Raw genomic sequence first — 19,326 nt, forward strand, 5'->3', positions numbered from 1 at the left:
ATTTAAAAGGGCAGCTAGTACTTAGGGCCTCCTGGGGAAAAAAACTCAATTTAAAAAAAAAAAAGCGTCTGTAAATACATTTTACCCATTTGATCAAGTGTATTTCTGATATAGATCAAAATGTGTGATTTTTCTTCATTTTTGGTTTGTGGTCCAAAGATCCTATGATTTTTGGAATCTTAGCATCACTAACAAATTCAGTCATGGAGTCTCCTCTCAACAAAGGAAATTTTATTCTGCTCTATAATTTTGAGGAAAGCTGGCCCCTCCCATTCTCGCTTTTAAGTCCCGACAGGTGTCCCGGCGAGGTGAGTCCTCATCGGGTCGTTCATCCCGTTGTCGGGACTCACTGCAAAAAAGTGCATTTTGTTGCAACTCAGTCATGTATGAAACCGACATGAGAAACTGACTCCTACCCTCCAACACCCCCTCGCCCCTTCCCGTCTCCATGTCTGTCCCATCTAGTGTGCCAGCGAATTGGAAGACCCCTGGTAGCCGCGGCCACCACCCGCATCCCCTCCACCGAGCGCTGGATTGCGTCCGCCCTGTGGAGCAGCAGCGACAGCATCGAGGAGGAGGAGGAGTTTCTCCACAGCGCCATGTTTTTTCTCCTCTCAAATGGCACTCGGGATGTGCGTGTTTGTGACGTCACAGGCACGTGCAACCCAACCACCTCAAACCGGCAGCTTAAACTGTCAAGATTTTATGAACTGAACCATCGTGATGGTAAAAAAATGTTTTTTTCCCCTTGAATGTCAACACCTGACTTCACACCATGAGGACCTCGGGTGCGTGCGTGTTTGTCAGAAATGGCTGAGGGAAGACATCAGATAAAGACATTACACGCCGATTATTCCGGACTTTTTGGGGGGAATGTCAAATCACCCCCCTCCCCCACCTCAAGGCCAAACGCACACATTAACACATAACCCCCCGTGCATGTACTGTATGTGTTGTGCCACCTTTGCAGGCCGCACTGCATGAGGACGCCACCTGTTTGAGGACATTGATCGACAATGGTTGGCTCCACTCCCTTGCGGCTTCTGGATTCCCGGTGGCCAAACTTTCTGATGATGAGCAAGAACGTGGGTAAGAGTGAAAAGGAGTTTTTAAGTGTAGTATCACTGGTTGGACTTTTGATTGTCGGTGGGGGGATGGTCGCAAACCCTGCCTTAGCCCCCTTTACTAGCACACTGGGAAGCGCACATGCCGGCATGTTTTCCTTTTTTTGGGTTGTCCCCCCCACCAACACCCCCTCCCACTCCAATGTTGTCCATGATGTTCCTTAGCAGGTCGCTTCGTAGAGTGAGTGAAGTGGTCGTTTAAAAAAAAAAAAAAGAGAATAATAACAATCCAGTGCGTTTCTGGTTCTCCTGTTTGTATTGCTGTTGTTTGTTTGCACTCAACATTTGGTTACAAAAGGCGTCTATATAAATAGAGAGAGAAATAAAAATGTGAGGGCTGGGGGTAACCTGGCCACTCATCAAGCTGGATGTTGTTTTCTCATCTTCTCACACTGGACGTTTGTGGGGGTTCCGAAAATAAAAAATGATGAGGACGTTGAGGGAAAAAATGTTTTCGGGTTTGTTCCATTACAGTTATAAAAGTCTTTGTAACATAAATGCGCTTGTTTAAAGGGATGCTGTGTATTGTTCAGCCACTCCCTTGTGTCGAACATGTGGCTCGTAGGTCAGGCCCGCCAAGGGTTTTAATCCTGCCCGGGAAACGATGCCAAGAGAAGCGGGGAAGAAAAATGAGCTGCACGGTCAAATGTGTCCACTTGATGTCGCCAAAGCCAGTCGCCACTTGCAGAGTAACCATTCTCTTTGTTTTCTTTTACCCTCTTTCATACTACCTCTCTCTGTTTTTTGTTACTTTCTTATTGTTCTTTCTTTCTCTGTTTTTCCTCTTTCTTACCCTGTCTTTTTCTTCCTTTTTACATCTTTCTCTCTATTTGTCTATTTCACTCTCATCTACTTTTTCATTGACAATTTCACACACTTACCCATTTTTCTCCTTTGTCTCTTTCTCTTTTTCTCATCTCATTCTTTTTCCCTATTTTTTTCTCGATCTCGAAGTCTCTCAATTTTATTCTCTCGGTTTCTTCATCTGTCTTTCTATTTTTTACCTCTTTCTCTTTCCCTCTCGTTTTTTCCTCCCTTTCCCTCTGTTATACTTTCTCTACTTCTCTTTTTTCGGTCTTTCCTTCCCTCTCTCTCTCTTTACCTCCTTTGTTGTCTCTTTTTTATCTCTTATCTCTTTCTCCCTTTTCATACATAATATATATATAAATATAATCTTTCCAAGTCTTTTTTTTCCTCCCTCTTTTTTTTCTCTTTTCTATCTCTATTGTGCTTTCTTTTTTTGTCACTCTTTCCTCACCTCTCTCCTTCTGTCTCCCTTGTTCTCTTTATTTCTTTGTCGCTTTATTTTTCTCTTTTTAAACCTCTAGTCTGACCCACTGCTAGATTTTTTTTCCTGGTATTTGGCCCCTCACTTAAAATTTCAAATTAATGTGGGGGTCTCAAAGTTGTTTGAGACTCCTGCTTCAAGGCGTGAGGAAAATCATTGCTACCATAAAGTTGCACTACACCAACGACGGGCCTCGTCTAATCCGTGCCACTCGTTTAATCATAATCACATTGCTTCTTTAAGGTCTTCTCAATCCCCAGTGGGATTATGGGATTTGTGTTCAAATGTGAATGAGCAATCTAAATATACTGTGTGAGTAATAAGAGTTGATTTTTTTTTTTTGGGGTAGGGGGTTTACATTCAATTTGGATGATTGTTTGGCACGCGCGCACCCACAATCCACTTAAGGCCGATGATTAAACGGTCTTGACCCGATCGAAAGTAGCATATGTGAATTTTAACCTGGGTCATGTATAATCTTCCCTTTCATTTGTTGCCATTTGGAAAACTAAACAAAGGCAGGCAAAAAACTGATCTACAGAGCAAAACGATGATCAGACGTCCTACTACAGTCTCTGCTTTTGAATCACGCAGTCGGGGATGCAAAGCACATCAAATAGATAAAATACTCGCGTCTTTTTTTATCCGATACTTGGTTACCACCGGATAACTTTGTAAGTTTGGTGTTCAAGGACAAATAGATTGGGAAAATGATTCAACATGGGCATATATTGATTGATTCATATAGGAGAGAAATGTTGTTTGCAACACAGTCGAGAGCTTGGTGGCCCACCAAATTTATGAAGTACTGTAGGAAGCCCCTGCAATGACTGTTATGGATTGCAGAGGCTAAATGGAACAAAACTGAAGCGGAGTTTGTCATTTAGAATTATTCAGCCATGTTGAAATGCAAGATTTTTGCAGTTAGACATCAATGAATATTACATTTTTTGAATTAGTTTAATTACTAACTCAAAATCTTGCTTCAAATACATACAATAGTATGAGATATTTATTAATAAATTTTCTATTCTAGTTCAGTCTTTCCTAACCGTTTTCTCGTTAAAATAAACTAGAAAGTGTTTAAAAATGAACTGAACACCTTTTTTTTTCAAAGCTTGAACTATCTTGTGGCCATTTTGTTGTAAATTTGTGGTCACTGTGGCTCATGGCCAATGTGGGTTATTCGTTTTTGTTAATGTTGCTGTTAGTTTGGATAAACCAAGCCCTAAACCTGCTTTGCCACATACTAACAGAAATTCCAAATATTAATAGTGTATCTAAACTATGATTATTCAATTGTGGAGATAATAAAGATTGATATACATGAAGATTAATATACACAAAAGCTAAAAAATAAAACATTGAAGCACTTTACCTTCCAGCAGTGCTTCAATGACAGACACCCGTACACCAATCACATATTTCGCAATTATTTCCTTCTTCAACTCAATTGTAGTTCAGTTTTCCATTTTCCCTTCCCCTTTAAACCTCTTGGGACACATTATTATGGGCAGAAAAGGAAATAAAACCTACAAAATCATATCAAAATGAGCTGTGACAATTGACTGAAGAGGTTTAGAGGTGCATTATTGCCATCTACTGTCAAGGAGTATAATTGCCTTTTTTTAAAATCTATTTTTTGCTCATTATTTCGCCAAGGCAAAGACACAGGGTCTACTGACCAGCTTTTGGGTCCCAACCTGCCGTTGAGAGATACTGGTCTAGATCCTGTGACTCCGACACAATTTACCTGGTGAGCCTCCGGAACTAGGGATTGGGGGAGGTGTAGACCCATCAGGTTTTCCACAGGCTCATAAAAACATTCCACTGCTTTCAAAATCTCAAATATCCCATGTTGAAATGTGACAATATCATGAAAAATCATACTAGTAGACTGATTATTGGAAGAAAGAAACAAAACCTTCAGCCCAAATGAGGAGAAAACTAATCAGAGAAGCAACCATGAGTTCCATGATCACATTGGATGACCTGCAGGCATACACATCTAAGGTGGGACAATCTGTACATAAAACAACTATTAATCGTACTCTGCATAAGTCTGCCCTTTATGGAAAAGTGGCAAGAAGAAAGTCCTTTCTGAAAGAATATCATATCAAGGTCCGTTTGGCGTTAGCAAAACGCCATATGGGAGACAAAAAACATGTAGAAGAAGGTGCTCTGGTCAGTTGAGACCAAAATTGAATTTTTTGAGCTGAACTATGTTTGGCATAAGAGTAACACTGCACATCACCGTGAAAACCCCATCGCCACTGTCAAACATGGAGGTGGGAGTATTATCCTCTGGTGATGCTTGTCAGCAGGGACTGGAAGATGGTTAGAGTTGATTGTAAGATGGATGGAGCTAAATAAAAGGTGATTCTGGCAGAAAATCTGTTGAAGTGCTTGTTCACCTTCCAACAGCACAACCACCCTACAAAAGCAAAATATATAATGGTATGGTTTAAAACTAATAATATAAAGGTGTTAGGATGACCAACATAAAGTCCAGATCTCAATCCTGAGCATTTGTGAAAAGATCTGAAAAATGCTGTGCACAAACCATCACCAACAAACCTTAAGGAACTTGAGCTGTTTTGTAAAGAAGAATGGGCAAATATTTCTGTTACAAGCTGTGAAAAACTTGGAGACATACCCAGAAAGACTTGTGGCTATGATTGCAGCAAAAGAAGGTCGTACTTTTTGCAAGGCACTGTGTGTGCTCCGATCGGGACATTTATCAAAGGACAGTTCCCGAAAATCTAGTTGTTATTTTAGTAAGTGGGGCATTCGCCCACCACCCCCCCTCCCTTTTTCCAATCTCAACTATTTTAATTATGTCCTCCCCAAAATGCCTCCTTGTTTTAGCGGATGCCAGTTGCAGCCTTGATCCTTGCTCTTTTTATCATTTTAATCTTATGGAAATGATGCAAAATTAGAAGTCCAATTTTCCATACGCGGTTATTAAATACAGCGTGTGTTTTGTGTGCCACCAACACAGGGGGGCCAAACGGGCCCGCTGATCTCTGCGTGAAGCATATGATTTTGAGTGGAGTAATTTAGAAGATGAGCGGCCGGCCATTGTTATCAGGATAATCCGGCTCTTGCTGCTCAGATAGGTTAACATGCGGCGGATTATCGAGGGATTAACACCCCCTTCCCCCCGGCCCCGTGGCCAAACCAGACGAGACCTAGCCCAAAAAAGACACTAATGCTCCCGCACCGCCCAGAATCACAATGTGACCCCACCTTTTATCGGGATTTTAATTTCCCTTTCACCATCTCCTTTCACGCACATGGTTTTTGCGCCCGATTAAAACCCACAAAAGAAGACTTAAGTTTCGATTGAGCCATAATAGATTTTGACCTCTTCCTGAGGTGAGGGGGAGAGGTTGCCAAAATATCAGATTTGTTGTTTTTCCTCATGTTTTAATCTGACTATCATTCAAAACTGATAGAGGTCTTGTATTAAAGGGATAGTGTGTCATATTTGACTTCTAGATGTCACTCCTTCTGTGCAACCAGAAACAAGTGCTATATGACAAACTACGGAAACTCAAAGGTGACAGAAAAGCAATGTTTTTCTTTTCAGTTTTATTTGACCAGTTAAGTCATTTTTATTTGTAAAGCCCTTAATCACAACAAGTCTCAAAGGGCTGCACAGTTTATTGCACAGATAATTATTTCAGACTATTATTACACCATCCCCTGATCTGGAACCAACATGAGGGCAAGGAAAAACTCAAAAACCTCAACATGAGGAAAATGAAGAAACCTTGAGAAGGGACCGCACATGTGGTATCCCCCTTTCAGGATTACCAGACAGCAAAGGATGTTGCAATTACAAATAATACAGAGATATTATCCACAAAAAGTATAGGTTATTCATATGCTATAGAGTAGACGTGTCTTTTAAGCCTAGATTTAAACATTTCCACTGAGGTTGCAGATCGGATCTCAGGGGGAAGAGTATTCCACAGCACCGGAGCCCGGATGGAGAACGCTCTCGAACCGGCGGATCTCTTCTTGGCTCTTGGGATCACCAGTAGACCGGCGCTTTCAGAACGAAGGCTTCGGACCGGAACATAGGGGGGAATCAGATCTGAAAGATATGAGGGAGCAAATCCATTTATGATTTTGTATAATACTAAGAGAACCTTGAAATCACATCTTAGGCTAACAGGGAGCCAATGCAGGTTAGCCAAAATCGGCATGATGTGAATCAGTCTTCTGTGAAGAAGGAAAAAAGGAAAGATAGAAGAAACAAGAAAAAGGAACAATTGGGAATGGGGAGGGAGGGAAGAAATGATAAACCAGAAAAAGAGAATGATAAAAGTAAGAAAAACAAGAAAAGGGAAAAGCAAGTAATAAAAGTAAAGGGAAACAGGACAAAAAAGAAAAGATAAAAGGCAGAAGAGAAACTAAAGAGTGATGGGTGAAAAATAGAGATAAAAATGAAAACAAAACAAGAAAAAGGCAGCAAAGAATGAAAAATAAAATACAATAAAAGAAAAAAATGATAGAAAAAGAGTAGAATAAAAAGTTTTTGGGGGGCAACTGTACAAACAAAATGGTCAACATAGAGGTCAGCTCCCCTTAGGGGAGCCTAAATTTATGTCAATTTAATACATATTTCTCAACATGATAGTATTAGAAAATTCACATTTATATTACAGTTAGTGTATTATTTAAATCCATCTATTTTGTAATGAAATGTTTTTTTACCGCTAGGAGGCACTACATATTACACACTGTCCCTTTAAAGAGCAAAAACATTGAATATTATAGGCAACACAGTAGCTAAGTTGTAACCGACCACAAAATGCATCAGACTCCACCTGCACAATCGAATGACCAATGTTAATTTAACACCTAAAGACTACATTTTAACACTACCCCAATTCCTTTCTACGGAGTGTAAAATGTACACTGAACGTAGAGTTAATTTTACACTGATAAGCTAGTATCTACACAAGACTGCACTAAGGAGTGTTAGTCAAGTTTGCCACTAGGTAAAAAGTCTTTGGTGCTGTTAAAATTCAACTCCGAATTCGGAGTTCATAGCTAGAACATTACTCATGCAGTGTAGATCATATTTAACACTAGTTTCTCGATTTAATATCTGTGTTTGTTAAACCTACTCTTACATTTGTGTTCTGTCGACTGATACACAGCCGTTGAAGCAACAATGACCAACACGTATTTATCACTGGGGGAAAAAAAGCAACAATATTAAGCAATGACATCCTTTTTTTTTTTTTTTTTTTTTTAAAGATTCTTTTATTTTAATTCAAAAAATTATTTCACGCAGAATTCCTATTCTTAATCATAATTGTATTTTTTAAAGTCTCAATGAGCATTTTTCAGAAAACTTAAATTAGGGGTCTCCAACCATGGTGCCCCTGTTCTGAAAGTAGTTCACCCTTGCTGGGTCATTGTGATTTTCTAGTAAAACGTTTTTAACTGGTTGAGTCTATTTTACCCTATATCCCTTAATTAACCTGCTATTTATATAGTAGCATTATGGTAATAACACAATTTGTTAATTTGGAAATTCAAATCTATTAATTCCAGTTGAAGTCATGGACAAAACAAATTTATTTATATTTTATTTTGACAGGAATTGCAACAAACTAAATTCAGATTTGTGGGTTTTATAAAGCGAATGAATGGTTTTTGGAGCTAGCTATCTGGCTACCTTTTTAGCTTTGTAGTTAGCTTGTTTTCTACAATTTTAGCTATTTAGCAAGAAATATAGTTAGCGGTTTACATTTTTTTGCATGACATTTAGCTAACATTTGGCCTTTTTTGCTAGTTATCAAGCTACATTTTGTGATCCTTTCTAGCTTGCTATTTAGCTTTGTTTTTAGCATTCTATTCTGCTATTTAGATGGCTTTTTACCCTTTTAGCTAGCTTTCTAGATTCCTACTTTTTCCTGTTTACCTTTCTTGCTATTTATCAAGCTATTTTTTAGCTATTTAGCAAGCTATCTAGCTAGCTTTTTAAACAATTTTGCATGCTATCTAGCTAATATTTGACCTTTTTATTTGCTTGGTTTTCAAACTGAAATTTGGGATCCTTTTTCACTAGCTATTTAGCTTTGATTTGAGCTCTCTTATGTATTCTTTTGTCTATCTATCGCCATTTGAGTTTTTCTACTTGTTTACCTTTCTAGCTAACTGCCAAGCTAGCTTTTAGCTATTCAGCAAGCTGTCTTCCTAAATTCGAATCAGACGGTCCCTTTTGCGCTTATTAGTAACAAGAAGAAGTTGATGCTTGAAAAGGGTTGGAGATTCTTGGTTTAAATGGTTATTTCACAGGGGCTGAGGATGAGCTACTCATGCTAACTGCTACCCTGCGTGTGTCCCTCGGCAGATGCTGTTTGCGCTCCAGATGTGTTTTTTTTTTAATTTCGCGCGCTGAAAGTGGCGTGACCTGGACTCCCGACATCTGCCATTATCCGATGAATTATTAGTCAAATTATCTGATTATCTTGTTTGTCCTTTTAGCGGGAAGGTGTTTGTGTTTTGATGTTTGTGTCTGTCGGCCATCTGTCACCGTTTTGTGCGTACTGCGACATGCGGAATTAGTCTCATTCGTGTTTTTAACCTGAACACTGTGGTACCTCTACGTACGAATTGAGTTCGTTCTAGGATTAGTTTCGTAACCTGAAAACTTTGTAAGTAGAGACGGCTTTTCTATGTAAGTACGCTAATCCGTTCCAAGCCCCGCAAAACTACAGTATGTTTTTAGTTTTTAATAAATCATAAAAGAGCATCACAACATGAAACAAATACATGTTAAAGCTACATTGCTGCACAATAAACAAAAACGAGAGGCACTTACAATAATTCAGTTACCTTTTGCCCAGAGTTTCTTGAAAGAAACGATCCAATGACGTCTGCTATACGGGTGATTCCTTTCTACAAATTCCGAAACTGAGAGGAATTTTCTTAAAACGTCTTTAATTTGGGCTGATTAAATGATGGTTGCGTCCTCCTCCCCGCTATCTTTCCGGATCCCCTTACTCCTCGTCTCTGAACTGTGACGTCGACACAATGAGCATGCTGGGAGCACGCATACGCAATGGGTTGAAGCGATAACCACTTTGTTTACATTAGGGAAACTGGTAGCAGCAAATAGCAGCGCATATAGTACTGTATTTTTACATTGTAACAATAGGCAATATTTTTCCTTTCAGGTACTTTGTAACCCGACACTTTCGTATGTAGAGACATTCATGAGTAGAGATACTGCTGTATTTGGGTTTGTAAGCTACCTCTACCTGTGCACAAAGAATTTGCCTTACTAGTGACATTCCATCTACAGTACTGTAATCCAACCTAAAAGAAATAACAGCCTGAAGAAGGATGGGCGCTATTTTGGCCCAAGAAACGCCACAGGAAGTGGTGCCCTGACAATTGAGGGAGATAAAGGGATCAGCGAATCCCTCTTTTACGTGGGTAATGGGGAACAGAAACTCATACAATATGCAAAAATAGTTGACCGGGGATAATGAATCACAGCCTCATGGTTGCTATTCATTTGAGGCGAAAAGAACAGAAATAGATGGCAATGCATGACATAAATTTGCTCTCTCAGCCCCAACTCTCAGCAATAGTCAACTGGGGATAAAGGATTGCGGCCACAACCGTGCGCCAGGCCTAACAAAAGTGCTTTTTGGTCGTCGCGGCTCCCAGAAATAAGAGTGTCTGGATAGCGGTTGTACGAGTGCAGTTTGTTTTAGGCAGAAATAATGGCAAAAATATGCAAACATGGATAATGGATCACACTTGTGCAAGTTTAGTTTAATTTCTGTTGGACAGCATGACAAAAAAAAGCCTCGAGTCCTAAAAAAAAACCTCCCTGCCTGCAAAAATAAGTTTATAGATAGCAGTTCTTTTCAGGCAGAAGTAACGGCAAAACTATGCAATCAAGGATAATGGATCACTGCAAGTGTAGTTTAATTTCTGGTAGACAGCATGGCAAAGAAAGCCTCCAGTCCTGACAAAAGCTGTCCCTGCTTGCAGAAATAAGAGTTTAGAGATAGCAGTTGTATGAGTGCAGTTCTTTTTAGGCAGAAGTAATGGCAAAAATATGCAATCTGGGATAATGGATCACGGCTGTACAAGTGTAGTTAATTTTTTTCGGGCCCAGCACGGCAAATAAAAGAAGCACCAGGCCCTGCTTAAGTGCGCTGTGCTGGCCCTGCACGCAGCAATAGGCGATAAAGGATAATAGATCTAGGTATTTTTTTAACCTGTGACATACTAAGGCCTTGAAGTAACGAGTCATTCCAATAATATGTCCTGGGCAAACAACTCCCCCCCGATTGCCCCTCACACCCATTAAGCCAGAAATTCTGTTGTCGGGTGTGCAACACACAAAAGGTCCCCCAAAGAGCCAGGAAGTGATTAGCAGCTTAACGAAGATGAGTTAGTGGGGGGGGAGGCCTAGGTCACCCCCCTGCTGTATTTCAGGTAGGGTTAAATTCTGCTCAGGCCTAAGAGGTCGGCTTTTTTGTTATCTGAGGTTAGCGCAGGGGATAATTAGGGTCTGGGGTCTTTGTTCATGACGGAGGGAGAGCGTAAGCACTCTACAAGTGTCGTGCATCTTGCGCTAATTGTCCCGTCTCTGAAAAGGGGGACGCTCCACAAGTGATTTGATTGTCCCTGTTGTAGGTGCCACAGTATGGATGATTACTGGGAGTAATGGGGAAATGGGGGGAGGGGGCGTTTGATACAAAGTAAACAACACACAAGAATGTTTTATGAATACGTGTTGATTTCCTTATGCTTTTTGAGTGACGGCCATATTGGTTTGTAAACGTTAGCACAGGGACCGGCCCAGAGGGAAAGAAATGGCTGAGTTTTATTTATTAAAAATTATTTGCAGTAGTACCTCTACTTAGGAATTTAATTTGTTCTGAGAGTAGTTATGTAACTTGAAAATTGGTAAGTAGAGACGCATTATGAATGGAAATGCGCTAATCCGTTCCAAACCCAAGTTTCTGGTCCCCCATTACCCACGTTTTTTGGGGATAATGCATCAAAACATGAAACAAATACATGTTGGAATCAGGTTGCCACAATATAAACATGAAACCAGAGGCACATAACGTAAAAAGAAAAACAAAGAATAAGGGAAAGAATAAAAATATTCATTTACCTTTTTAAGCCCAGTCCTTTCACTTGGTTGTCAGTCCGGCAGCAAACCTCTGTTTTTACAAGGCAAGCATTTTGACCCTGACTCCCGCCTGTCTCATTTTTCCACCCGTCCGTTCCTGATCTCCCCGTTTGTCCCCGGTTCTGACCTTTTTTTGATCCCGACCACGTTTGCTCTCCCGTCCCGGTTTCCGACCCGTTTTTGATCCCGACCACGTTTCTGCTCTCCTGTCCTGGCTATTGACCTGTTTTTCCGTCCTTGACACCGCCATCTCCCGCTACGGAAGATCCACTTCCGTATTCGGATCACGATCCGATTGCATGAGTGGCTTGCATCCCGCGTCCAGCGAGCACCGGATCGCAGGCGCTGCCCTTCCTCTTTCTATAGCTCAGGAGGTAGGGTGCTCATTTTAGGATTAAGAGGTCGCAGGTTCGATTCCCTGCTCCTCTGTGTTATATGTCAAAGTGTCCTTGGGCAAGACACTGAATGCCTAATGCCCCCAATAAGCAGGTAGGCGTCTTGCATGGCTGACTCTCTATTGGTGTGTGATTTTGTGTGTGTGAATGGGTAAGTGTGAAGCAAATTGTAAAGCGCTTTGGGAGGTCTTCATTGACTTGAAAAGCGCTATATAAATGCAGACCATCTACATTTTTGCCGAGCGCTTCTTGAAAAACCGATCCAATGACGTCGGCTTTGTGGGAGATTTCTTTCTACTAATTCCGAGACTTCATGGAATTTAGCTAAAATAATTTAGGCTGATTGTATGATGGCCGCATCCTCCTCCCTGCTATTTTGTCGGAAACCTTCCTCTTCTTCGTCTTTGAACTGTGACGGTGACACAAAGAGCATGCTGGGATACATCCAGCCAACTGTTTATGTTCAAGAAACTCTGGAAGTGGCGCATAGCAGCGGGTAGTGCACTGTATTTTTGACTTCGTATCCTGAAACGCCTTTGTAACGAGAGACAATATTTTTCCGTTCAGGTTCTTTATAAGCTGAGACCTTTGTATGTAAATACGTTCATAAGTAGAGGTACCACTGTATGTTGATAGAGAATTATAGATGCAATACCTCAGCATTTAAGATCCACTGACTCTTTAATCGTTGCAAGGGCCACCACTTCCTGTAGTGTGTCTTGGGCAAGTACAGTCTGGCAGCGCCCATCCCTCTCCACTCAGTTTTTTTATAGGGGTTTGCTCCTCCATATAAAACAGATAGGACTGGTTTCCATGCATACCAGTAGCAGGTGAAGCATCCTGATCTAACTCTGATACAGCACCTTCATTATCTGGTCACTGTTTTTGGTGCAAAGCGTCATCCCACTCTTGAGAAATGAGCGTCTTACAATACTGGTACTGGGGGGAAAGTATTTTGTTCCAGAATAATGAGTATCAAATTTGTATCACATCCTACATGAGGAAAAATGATAACGTAAGCCAATTCACTTTTTCTCATCTTTTTCTTTGTACCAGTTACATTTCATTTTCTATTTCTTTATAAAAAAAGACCATTTCATCTCATTTATTTTGAAACACTATTAGTATTTTTGTAGTATTACTCTAATTGTATTTTTGTGGTAATTTGCCAGTATTTCTGCACTTTTTTTGCAATATTTCCATAGTATAATTTCTCTAGTATAGCTGTAGTACTTTTGTAGTATTACTCTCGTTATATTTTTGTAGTATTTTCTTAGTATTACTATACTTTTATTTTGCAGTGTTTTGTAGTATTTCTACAGTAGTATTTTTGTAGTATTACTCTAGTTTGTATTTTTGTGGTAATTTTGTAGTATTTGTTCTGTCAGATTTTTGTAGTATTTTCCTAGTATCACTTTACTTTTATTTTGCAGTATTTTGTAGTATTTCTGCAGTAGTATTTTTGTAGTATTTCCATAGTATAATTTCTGTAGTACAGCTGTAGTTTTTTGTAGTATTACTTTTGTTATATTTTTGTATTTTTTTCATAGTATTACTGTACTTTTATTTTGCAGTATTTTGTAGTGTTTCAACAGTATTATTTTTTAGTATTTCCATCGTATATTTTTTGTAGTATAGCTGTGTTTTTGTAGTAATACTCTAGTTGTATTTTTGTAGTAATAATTCTGTACAAGCATTTTTGTAGTATTTCTGTCGTTATATGTATATACAATTATTTTTGTATCAGTCTAATGTAGTGGTATTTTTGTAGTATTTCTGTAAAAGTATTTTTGAAGTATTTCCATACAAGTATCTTTGTCGTATTTCTTTAGTATTTTTTAATATTATGATCGTTGTATTTTTGTCGTATTTCTGTTGTGATATTTCTGTAATAGTATTTTTGTATCATACTACTACTCTAGTAGTATTTTGTTAGTATTTCTCTATTATTTTTTGTCTTATCAGAATGAGGACCAAATATTACATTAGGTGCCTGTTTTTAAGAAGTAATTTCTATATTTAGTTTTCTAGTCGTTTTGGAGTATTCCTGAAGTAGTATTTTTGTTGCAAAAAGTGACTATGAGGACAATGTTTTTAGTAGTACTATATTTACTATTAAAAACATTGTCATTACATATTGACCATTTATGTTTGATGGTCCGGATGAAAAAGCCTGAGGGGCGACATGTGGCCCGCGAGCTGTAGTTTTCCCACCCCCGCATCCCCAAAGCTCCGAACCGTAAAACGGCCCATGTTTGAAATGATTTTCTTTGGCCCCGCCCCCAATACACAATTTCATGTTCCAGTGCCCTTCCGGACCCCCACTTACCCAAAAGTGGCACGCTCCTAAACATATGGCGCCGGGCCGCCAACATGTGTTAATGTTGATTGAATAACACGCTCGCTATTAGACTAAACGTCAAGTTATAATCCCTGCGTCGATGAGAATGCGGCTTACTTCACAGTTTATAATATTAGAGTAGGGTGGGGGGGACGATTAAAGTGCTTGCTCCGATTATCCACCTGGATACCTGGTGGTCCATCTGCCGTTTGTCGATTATCCGAACACGTGTCGATAGAAATATACGAGAATCACCAACATGCGAGACACAATCATGAATAAAAAGCTAATTTATTCAGAATTTATGTGCTAACAGATAAAAAATTGAAAAGTAGCCATTGTAAAAATATAAACCCCTGTTGAGTTAATGCAGTGGTACCTCTAAAGTATCTGAAGAAAGTATTGCCTTTATTTACAAAAGCGTTTTAGGATAGGAATGTCCAAAATACAGTACAGTACGTGCTGCCATTTGCCACTACCACAGTTCTACCTCGCAACCCGATGCGCATGAGTGAGTCCCGGCATGCTCTTCGTGTCCCCTTCCTGCTCTGTAAACAGTCTACTGTATGATACCGCTATGCAACACTATCATTCACAAGATATGCACAGGAGAAAAGAAGAGACTTTTTCTGGCCATCGACACAAAGCAAGAGATATTGGAAAGGTATGAAAACACACACCGTGGTAAAGGAGTAGTTCAAAGACTTCGAGGAGGATGCATCATTCCACCAGACCAAATAAAAGACGTTTTGGTAAAATTCAATCAAGTCTCAGAATTTGCGGAAAGAAATCACCTCAAAAAAGTGTCAGACTATGGCTCCTTATGATGTCTGCTTCGCGCATTTCCGACAGATTGCCAAAAGCCAGAAAAAGCAGGTGTCGTTGGATCAGTTTTTCAATAACAGAAGGCAAAAAAGTAAATTATTATTTTTATTATATCCTTCATTCTTTGTTTTTTTTTTACATTATGTGCCTCTTGTTTTCTGTTTAATGTGTGGTAATGTTATTTTAAAATATGTTTCTTTCATGTTCTGATGCTTTTTTATGATTTAAAAAAAACGTTTTTATACTTTTGCGGGGCTTGGAACGGATTAGCGCATTTACATTCAAAAGGTGTCCCTACTTACAAATGTTTTAGGTTACAAATGTACTCCCAGAATGAATAAATTCATAAGTAGAGGTACCATTATATTTCGTACAACATATTGCGCCCCATATAAACGCTTCAATTCCTCTTATTAAGCGATGGAAAACTTTACAAACACGATGTGGCACCTATTCACTCACAGCAAGACACTATGTGGAATAGTGCTACAATTTTGGCAATCTACAATGATGCCTGCTACCAATCACCAAGACAAACGAATGATTATGTTGTATAAAGAAGAAAAAAAGGAAGTATAAAAGGAGAAAATGAAAAAAGACAGGTTTGTGGTTATCCCTTTCATCGGTATATTAGCAACAATAATTTAATGCAGAAAATGAATTCATCATTTGAATAAGTTAATGTATTATTCTAATCGCTTATCCTCATTAGGGTCGCGGGGGGGCTGGAGCCCATCCCAGCAATCTCCGGGCAGTGGGAAGGGGACAGCCTCAACTGGTTGCCAGCCATTTGCAGGGCACACAGGGACAGACAACTCATTCGCTCATTCACACCTAGGGACAATTTGTACAGGCCAATTCACCTGAAATGCATGTTTTTGGAACGTGGGAGGAAACCGGAGTGCCCAGAGGAAACCCACGCAAGCACGGGGAGAACATACAAACTCCGCACAGGAAGTCTGGAGCTGGATTTGAACCCACGCAGGAGGTTCCCATGACATGAACTGTGCCGCCGTGCTGCCCAATAATGTATTATTCTACCTAATTATATTTGCATGTATGCATTTTTGAATTTTTTCCTTCTTCAGTGAACGTCCAAGCGACTTCATTTTCGAACTTTTTTATTATAAACCTCATTCGTGTCGAGCAACTCAGTATCTAACAAAATGTTAATTAACTATATATATGATATAACGAAACACATGTACAATATAACATGTTAAACTACATAAATAAACACGTTTGAAGAAAAAATATGGTGTAAGATTATTTTGTATTTTATAAGGGAAAATACGACAGTTTGTAAGGGCATGGAGCCGTGGAGGTTGACAGGTATGGTTACTAAACGTTACTTTTTGAAAGAAGTATTAAGTAACTATAATTATTCATTTTTTAAAGTAACGTGCCTAAAACTGGTCTCAATTCATCACTTTTGAACTCAAGTCCCATCACTCAAAGTTTGATAGACAGTGACGCCACAACGTCAGTCTCCCGCCTGCCCAATCAGAAATGGGAGTGTCGGCCCCGCCCTCCATCCAAGGTGCGTTCATAGGCCGCATCCCCGGCGGGGCTCGTCTCCACACGCTGCGGGCGCCCCCATCCACATGGTGTTCAGGTCGCCCCTCGACTTCTTCTCGGCCTCTCGCCTTCTCCTCCCTCACCCGGCGGATGCATCCCCGGGTGACCCCGCGGGCTCCTGCGCCCCCCTGCCGGGCTTTTGCTTCTCGGCCTCGCAGATCGCCAGCGTGTGCGAGACCCTGGAGGAGACCGGCGACGTGGAGCGTCTCGCGCGCTTCCTGTGGTCCCTCCCGGTGACGTCGGACGGCCGGGACTCCATCTCGGAACACGAATCGGTGCGCCGCGCCCGCGCCGTGGTGGCCTACCACAGTGGCAGTTTCCGCGAGCTGTACCGCATCGTGGAAACCCACCGCTTCACGCGTGCCTCCCACGGGAAGCTGCAGGCCATGTGGCTGGAGGCGCACTACCGCGAGGCGGAGAAGTTGCGCGGACGCCCGCTGGGGCCCGTGGACAAATACCGGGTGCGTAAGAAGTTCCCGCTGCCGCGCACCATCTGGGATGGCGAGCAGAAGACGCACTGTTTCAAAGAGCGCACGCGCGGCTTGTTGCGCGAGTGGTATCTGCAGGATCCCTATCCGAACCCCGGCAAAAAGCGAGAGCTGGCGCACGCGACCGGACTCACGCCGACTCAGGTGGGGAATTGGTTCAAGAACCGCAGGCAGAGAGACCGAGCTGCGGCTGCTAAGAACAGGTGAAGAGCTTGGGAGGGTTTATTTATTTAAAAACCAGCGGTTACGTTATTTCTAAGCCTTACCAACTGAAAATTCCCAACTCAAACGAACTATTCTATGATCCGTTCGGCTTCTGGGTCGCTTTGCTGGCCGTGCGTAAAAGGCGCAATCGTGCGTAAAAGTAGGTTAGGATTTGAACTCCTGCAGATCCAATTCTCTATGGCTACATCTTTTGCTAGAAGATTAAAGAAATGTACATTCAATTTCATTTTATTTGAATTTGTTTTTTACCAATTCACAATAGAAAGTAATAAAAGACGAAAGTAGCATGGTTTATAGAAGAATAATCCACAATAATAATAATTATTATCATTCGAAGGCTTATTTTCATTTGAAATCATCTGCCCAGAGGAAACCTACGTAAGCACAGGGAGAACATGCAAACTCTGCACAGGAAGGCTTGTAGCTGGATTTGAACCTCAGAACACCGCTGCAGACACACTAACTACTCAGCTGCCGTGCCGCCTACTATCTATCATACATTAATTTTTATCATCAGTCGAGAAATTTGTATGGCAGTGAAATCCATATCTAGAGGTTGCCGCCAGGTTTGTCTGTCATCTTGCTGCTACTTCTGCTCTTGGCACTGGTTTTCGTCCGCATTAGACAATACAATGGTTCATAGAAGAGTAATCCACAACAATAATAATTATTATTATTTGAAGGCTTATTTTCATTTGAAATCTACCAACCTTGATGTAAAATCAGAATCAAAAGCAATAGAACCTAACATAAACTCAAATGATATATTTTTTTCTTTCAGAAATAGTACAATTAAGAAGTACGCGATTAAATACTTAAAACTGGGTAAACTAGCAACATACACTACGAGTTCTGACTTGCTAAAATTGCAGTTTAAGGGGGTTGATTTAGGTTAATTTAAGTTTCATTGGTTTATTTAACAAGTGTGATATAAGAAAATAAGAAACATGGTTCATAAAAAAGTTATTCGAAATAATAACTATTATTTTAAGTCTTGTATTCATTTATAACCCCCTGCTAATTATGTAAAAGAAGCATCAAAAGCGATAATATTAAATATAAACTCAAACGGTCCAATTCATTCAGAAACATTAGGATTAACTATAAAATTCGTGAGAAAAACGAATGAAAAATAATTCAAATACATATTTGAAACACGAAATCTTAATTTCACGTTTGCTTTTGTCCTTATATCTTGCTAGTTTTAGTTTTAAATGCGTACTAATTGTTTTACGGTACAACCAATCGGAACTTTATTTCTTGGATTTAAAAAGAGAGAAAAAATCAACCAAATATCGATTAAAAATATTATTTTTTTGCTTAATAAACGATTATAATATACTACACAAGTTGGGAATGGTGTAACACTAAACGATCCATAGTTGTTTCTTAAAATGTCTTCAAAACTTACAATTTATCTTTATTATATGTAAAAAACTAAAAAAAATCTCCCGTATTTTTCGCCCTACCAGGTTGCAGCACCACCGATTATGTTCCGAGGGCCCCCAGCATCCCCCGAGCAGCCCGGATATCAACAGCGAGCGAGCCGAGGGCCAAACGCTTCTCTCGGTAACGGACAGTGACTCGGACCTCGAGGTGTGAACTATTTATTGTCGTCGTTTGGAAAAAGGAGATCTATGGAGAGGATCAAGACCACAACCTGCTGGATGAAAGTGACCCTAAGCTATGCAAGATGGTTTAAATCGTACGTCTCCATGGAAACCTGTTTTTCCTCCCTTTTAAATATTTATTACTTTCGAGTGTTTATATATTTACACACATGGCTTCATGATTCCTCTTCCTTTTGGTACTCTACACCGCTGTCCTGTTTTTTTTTTACGTACTGAAAATAAAATGTTTGACGATTTTATAGAA

At 40.1% G+C, this 19,326-nt stretch overlaps 1 protein-coding gene across 1 annotated transcript; it reads left to right on the forward strand.

The window, feature by feature from the left end:
- Nucleotides 1-16,754: 16,754 nt before the first annotated feature.
- On the forward strand, nt 16,755-19,326 carry six3b (SIX homeobox 3b). Its single transcript, XM_088323295.1, has 2 exons — nt 16,755-17,429; nt 18,924-19,326. The coding sequence occupies exons 1-2, from the start codon at nt 16,765-16,767 to the stop codon at nt 19,051-19,053; spliced, it is 795 nt and encodes a 264-aa protein (XP_088179421.1). The 5' UTR covers nt 16,755-16,764; the 3' UTR covers nt 19,054-19,326.

Source organism: Urocampus carinirostris, chromosome 19, assembly GCF_059441175.1.
Source record: "Urocampus carinirostris isolate Australia breed hairy pipefish chromosome 19, RoL_Ucar_1.0, whole genome shotgun sequence".
In the NCBI taxonomy this organism is placed as follows: domain Eukaryota; kingdom Metazoa; phylum Chordata; class Actinopteri; order Syngnathiformes; family Syngnathidae; genus Urocampus; species Urocampus carinirostris.